This window comes from Carcharhinus amblyrhynchos, chromosome 18, assembly GCF_965287045.1.
Source record: "Carcharhinus amblyrhynchos chromosome 18, sCarAmb.v2.hapA, whole genome shotgun sequence".
Taxonomy (NCBI): domain Eukaryota; kingdom Metazoa; phylum Chordata; class Chondrichthyes; order Carcharhiniformes; family Carcharhinidae; genus Carcharhinus; species Carcharhinus amblyrhynchos.
This window is the reverse complement of record NC_137341.1, coordinates 37,485,600-37,491,720: the sequence shown is the minus strand read 5'-3', so window position 1 is coordinate 37,491,720 and position 6,121 is coordinate 37,485,600. Positions and strand designations below refer to the sequence as shown.

The window sequence follows — 6,121 nt, the reverse complement described above, 5'->3', positions numbered from 1 at the left end:
TGTATTCCTTCTGACCTGATTGCTTTTCTATGTTATACAGTGTCCCTATTCTGCTAACAGTCTGGGTCCCCTCCTCCTGCCTAAGTCATTTCAACTCTTCCCAACAGCACTAGCAAACCCACAAGATGTGCTGTTTAGAGTGCATTGGGCCAGGCTAAATTCTCCTTCAGTTGTACCTAAACAGGCGCTGGAGTATGGCGACTAGAGGAGTTTCACAGTAACTTCATTGCAGTTAATGTAAGCCTACTTGTGATACTAATAAACTTCTAAACTCCTCATCCTCCCTGGCTATTCCCTGCCCCGAGATGTTAAACAAAAGGGGATCCTTGGCCCATATAGATAGCAGAGTGCAGACGTAACCTGTAAAAGTGAGCGGTTCCACGCTGTAAAGTGCATTTTTGGTGATTTGTGAATGAGCAAAGCGGAACGGTCTCCGGCTTCACCCAGACCTCATTACATCTTCCTGGAAATGAGAAGATTGAATTGGAGCGCATTCTAACAGGGGGAGGATAAGAAATGTAATAAATAAGGCTGCACTTCACTGCACTCCCACATTTCAAAAGGTAAATGTAGTTAAGATGCCTAAAGCTGATAAATAATTCTCATTCCACACACCCATGTCACAACTTTATTCAGTTCTTGAATATACAGATCTTGCTTATATTACTTATAGCCCGTAGAGCGTTTTAATTAACTACTTTGCTTTACCGCTAATATTGTTTAATGCTGAGTTCTTTTTTAAAATGCAAGATTAATTTTATGTAAAATTCCCCATGACTGCCATTTCATCAACAACTTGCTTAATGGAAAGCTGATGATCCAGAACGTGTGTTAGCCTTACACATTCGCTGGAGGGGGGCTGGAGGGGCAACCAGCTCCTCGTGTTAATATCAGTAATCGATCAAAAGATTAGCCAAAATAAAGGCATGCACCCTATTTAATTTTAATTACAATGGGAATGCGATTGCGTTGGAGATGAGTTCATGGGTCTCCCGCATACTTAAATAAGGTCACCCTTCAGCCCTGAGCCAGAGAGACGCACTCTTATTAAATGGCAGTCATGTTAAAATGTCTCAAGTTGATGTAGCTCTAGGTAAATAAAGGTTACCATTGAAAAAAAATGTCCTTACACCACAACAACAGCATCACCATGATGATTGAGTGCTCTATTGTAAAAAGACAAGGCAATCTGATGTAAGCTGTAAACGTAGAAGGGGTTTACTCGTCAGAAGAGAAAGTTCCTCAGTCACTGCTTGGGACGGATCATATTGGCCAAGTTGTGACCCATAATAACCCCATGATTCTTTGATTTGATATTGACAGTGATAACTATCAGAGAAGAAGAGATACCTAATCTGACTCTGAAGCTAAAACGTGAAGGTCAGAGGTAGCGTGGTGGCACAGTGGTTAGCACTGCTGCCTCACAGCACTAGGGATGCAGGCTCTATGTGCACATTCTCCCTGTGTCTGCATGGGTTTCCTCCAGGTGCCCTGGTTTCCTCCCACAGTGCAAAGATGTGCAGGTTAGGTTGATTGGCTATGATAAATTGATCCTAATGTCAGGTGGTTAGTAGGGTAAATAAGTAGGGTTATGGGGATTGTGGTTGGCATAGACTTGATGGCCTGAATGGCCTCCTTCTGAACTGTAGAGATTCTATGAGGTGGCTTACCCATGCTAAATTGTCCCTTAATGTTAAGGGGATTAGTAGTTTAAAGTTTATTTATTAGTGCCACAAGTAGGCTTACATTAACACTGCAATGAAGTTACTGTGAGGTCCCCAGGTCGCTACACTCCAGCACCTGTTTGGGTACACCAAGGGAGAATTTAGTATGGTCAATCAACCTAACCTGCGCATCTTTGGACTGTGGGAGGAAGCCCACGCAGACATGGGTAGAATGTACAGGCAATCACCTAAGCCAGGAATCGAACCTTGGGCCCTGGTGCTGTGAGGCAGCAGCGCTAATCACTGTGTCACTGTGACATCCCGCCCCCCACCCATGGGGGTTATAGAGACAAGGACTGAATGGGGTTGCTCTCAATGCAGGCTCGATGGGCCTCCTCCTGCTCTCTGGGGATTCTATGATTCCACTTTTCGCTAACTTTGGACTAGAATGAGACTGTCAATTTGTGGATTTTGTACATGAAGGGTATGGGGAGAGATGCAACCCTGCATGGCCAGATTTGTGTATTTTTCATAAAGAATAGACTGTAACCCGACTCTGATCAAGATCAACATCTATTTTATGTTTCCCCAAAAGTAAAATGTAGCACACCTAGCAAAACCAGGGCTGGAGATGGTAAAACCCCAAGAGTAAAAATAATAAGATTACAAATTGTAGTAGAGATAAATTTAACCATCAATACTGAGGGGCTGTAACTGGGGAAAGCTTTGTTCATCTTCGTATGATACCTTCATTCTTTATTCCTTCATACATCCATGCTTTTCATTACAGAGTCGGGTGTTGTAAATGTGAAGGGACATCCCCCTCTGCCCCGATCCCCTAACTCAATCATCTCGAGTCAAGCAAAGCGGTTTACAAACTCCATCTAGAATTTTATCAGCATAAAGTCAGGTCCCATCCGCTGTTTAACAGGGGCGAGGAATGTCAGTGTGGACATTGGTTCCTTAATGCTTTTACAACCCGCCTGTGGGTCAATGAATGGGATTAATTGGGACTCGGATGGGAGGGGGAGTTGAAAGTGCCTGGTCCGGGAACACAAAGAACAGACAATGGTTCACATTACAATTGATGTTGGAGAGTTCATGATCACCTGGTGGTGGCTTCTCCGGATCTGCTCAGGAACTGATGGTAAAATGATTTCACTTTGTCCAGAATTGCAGGTTGAGTTGTTGGTGGTCTAACAGCAGCACCCTGTTACTTTGGGAGTCGTGCTGAGGTCTCAGCCCGGGTAAGGGATCCGGAGAGGACAGAATGTAATCGATACTGAATTTGATCTCTGACTCGGCTTTGTGGAGGGGGCTGGTGTCTTGGGGCTGTCCGCTGGGGCTCTCGTTCCCAAAGAATATTTCGGAGGTCAGCGGGCTAGCCCTGGAGCTAACTGCCTTCTCGCCATGGTAGGAGACACTGTGTAAGAGATTGTCCACTGCGTTTGGACACTGGGATTCCTCCTTTCTGCTACACTGGTATTTCTGGAGGCGTTTCACATTCCTCCTCCTCCTTCTCCGCCGGTAATTCCCGTTTTCGAACAGATCTAACATCGACTCACATCCTGAAGCGAAGGTCCAGAAATTACCTTTGCCCCTCTCGTTTCCTTCTGACCTTGGAACCTGAGTCCATGGAAATACAATGAGAGATTCATTACACAAACTTGCACTGATACAGAGTTGAATTTCAATCGATCCAACCCACATTTTGCAGCATTAACTCAAAGTCAGGGGCACCGAAACCGTTCCCAGATATCTCCAACCCGGATCTGGGAAGACACAGTTCCATTCTAAAGGGAATGATGTAAAGTGTAACAATGGAGAATTGACAATTGTCCCAGGCAGCGGCGGCTCTCAAAGCGGTTCCACCAAAAAGTTTTCGACTACCTCACAATAATGTGTCTTAACAGATTACAGATACATTCAGGGAAAACTCCTGCACATGATTTCAAACAATGAAACGGCAGCACCACCCCAGCTGCCAGTGACCCAAAATCCGATAACATTATCCTCCCCATCCCCCCCCCGCATTAACCCCAACCCAAAATTCCCAGAACACAGCAACTTGTAAACCCCATCACCCCAACTCCATCCCCAATATCAGAACACAGCAACTCGTAAACCCCATCACCCCAACTCCATCCCCAATATCAGAACACAGCAACTCGTAAACCCCATCACCCCAACTCCATCCCCAATATCAGAACACAACAACCTGTAAACCCCATCCCCCCAACTCCATCCCCAATATCAGAACACAACAACCTGTAAACCCCATCACCCCAACTCCATCCCCAATATCAGAACACAGCAACCCGTAAACCCCATCACCCCAACACCATCCCCAATATCAGAACACAGCAACCCGTAAACCCCATCACCCCAACTCCATCCCCAATATCAGAACACAACAACCTGTAAACCCCATCACCCCAACTCCATCCCCAATATCAGAACACAGCAACCCGTAAACCCCATCACCCCAACTCCATCCCCAATATCAGAACACAACTTAGATCAGAATAAACCCTATCGCTTCAACTCCATCTCCAATATCTGAACATAACAGTTTGTAAAAGCCGGCGCTGGACCGCGAGGGGAGCAATAGGTTCCTCACCTTTACGAAGCAGCTGTTGAGCGAGAGGTTGTGTCGGATTGAGTTTTGCCAGGCTCGCTGGTTCGCTCTGTAATAAGGGAACTTGCTCATGATATAGTCATAGATGCCGGAGAGGGTGACCCTGTTGGCAGGGCTCTGTTGGATGGCCATTGCAATTAAAGCGATGTAACTGAGAAAGACAATGAATAAAGTGCCTTCAGAATGAACTTTTCTCTTTTCTATCTTTTGCCAGCCCCCACCCCACCCAATGGAACCAAACTCATTAAAATCGCGACACAAATGCTTTACCTGTAGGCAGGTCGAGATATCTTTTTGTCTTCGTCGGAACTGCAAGGCGGGTAATCATCTCCGTCGTAATTAAAGCAGTTGTAAGGATATTGCGAATTGTCAAACATTGCCAAACTCTGGGAGCTGCCTAACAAACGGAGCAGCAAAAGTGAGTCCGGGATAGAGAGCAGGACTCCTGGCAGGGTAAGTGGTTCAAGAACTTACTAATCAATGGGGGAAAAAAAAACGGTTGTAATCTAGCCGAGGTCTTCAGACAGAAGTCTATAGGGAGACTCCTTCTCTATCTGCTAGTTAATCTGACTATAAAACTGGTAATAACTGATTAAATTGGTTAATTCTCGCGTGAACCTTTGAACTCGCTGTGTTCAACCAGTAGCTGGGCTGTCTGTGTGGGTGGTCTAACGTGAGATCCCTCAATATCTCCACAAGCACACACTAAAACAAGAGTTTGCTGCGCCCGATATTAAGATGCAACGTTGTAATTTAGTTGTTTTTTGTGCGTCTTTTTGAGTTGCTCCTTCTGCAAACGTGTATTTACAGCAGAAAGTCCCATCTCGTCCAGCAGCCGCCGCTCCTGCAAGGGCCCCGATGCAATCTGCAAAAGCAAGATAATAGACATAAATTGTATTTCCGTGACTGAAGCAGCCCTCCTTGCGTTCAAAGCTGCGGTGCAGAGAATTTCAGCCATTCCCGACAAAAGGGGAAAGTTAAAAGGGAAACAGCCGGAGGGGGGGAAGCTAACATTGCTGCTTGTGTGGGCTTTGAACTAAAGTCAACACACTCCATGAGTGTAAGCGGGTAAATACTGCTTCTGCTGTTTTGACAACATCTTTAAGGGGGGAAAAAATATTTTAGTTTGTACACACTACCAGCCGCAGCAAGGCTACCAGATACCACCTGGCCCCACTCTTTTCGCTGCTAACTCTTTTTTTCAGCTCTGACCAAGGGTCATCCAGACTCAGATCTATTCTCTCTCCACAGTTGCTGTCAGACCCACTGAGATTTTCCAGCTTTTTTTTGCTTCAGATTCCAGCATCCGCAATATTTTGCTTTTAACTCTTTTTAAATATTCGAGCCTGAGAACATGGGTGTCGCTGGCTGGGCCAGCAATTTATTGCCCATCCCTAACTGCCCTTGTTCAGAGGGCAATTGGGAGTCAACCACGTTGCTGTGAGTCGCATGTAGGCCAGACCAGGTAAGGATGGCAGATTTCCTTCCCTATAGGACTTTAGTGAACCAAATGTTTTTTTTCTGACAATAGACCATGTTCATCAGTAGATTCTTAATCCCAGATTCTTTTATGGAATTTCGCAATTTGCCGTGCTAGGATCAAACCCAGGTCCCCAGAACATTAGCTGAGTTTTTAGATTAATAGTCTAGTGATAATACCACTTGGCCATTGCCTTCTCACACCACTGGCCTTCCTTTCTGGCCCTGATGGAAATGAATACTGGAGCAGACTCGAAGGGCCAAATGGCTTCTCCTTACTCCTGTTTTCTGTGTTTACCGAGTCACATTTCGAAAGTGATTGTGGGAACGACTTCCATTG

General features: G+C 45.4%; 1 protein-coding gene across 1 annotated transcript; it reads right to left on the bottom strand.

Moving 5' to 3' along the window:
- Positions 1 to 614: 614 nt before the first annotated feature.
- Positions 615 to 5,125, bottom strand: foxl3 (forkhead box L3). Its single transcript, XM_080206835.1, has 3 exons — positions 4,573 to 5,125; positions 4,285 to 4,453; positions 615 to 3,290 (listed from the first exon to the last, which is right to left on the bottom strand). The coding sequence occupies exons 1-3, from the start codon at positions 4,677 to 4,679 to the stop codon at positions 2,823 to 2,825; spliced, it is 744 nt and encodes a 247-aa protein (XP_080062961.1). The 5' UTR covers positions 4,680 to 5,125; the 3' UTR covers positions 615 to 2,822.
- Positions 5,126 to 6,121: the final 996 nt, after the last annotated feature.

Excerpts from the sequence above, each read along its gene's own strand:
- foxl3 (XM_080206835.1), bottom strand. The coding sequence starts at position 4,679 with ATGTTTGACAATTCGCAATATCCTTACAACTGCTTTAATTACGACGGA. Across the intron at positions 4,454-4,572 it reads ATATCTCGACCTGCCTACAG|TTACATCGCTTTAATTGCAA; the intron begins GTAAAGCATTTG and ends TGTCTTTCTCAG. Across the intron at positions 3,291-4,284 it reads TCAACAGCTGCTTCGTAAAG|GTTCCAAGGTCAGAAGGAAA; the intron begins GTGAGGAACCTA and ends CCATGGACTCAG.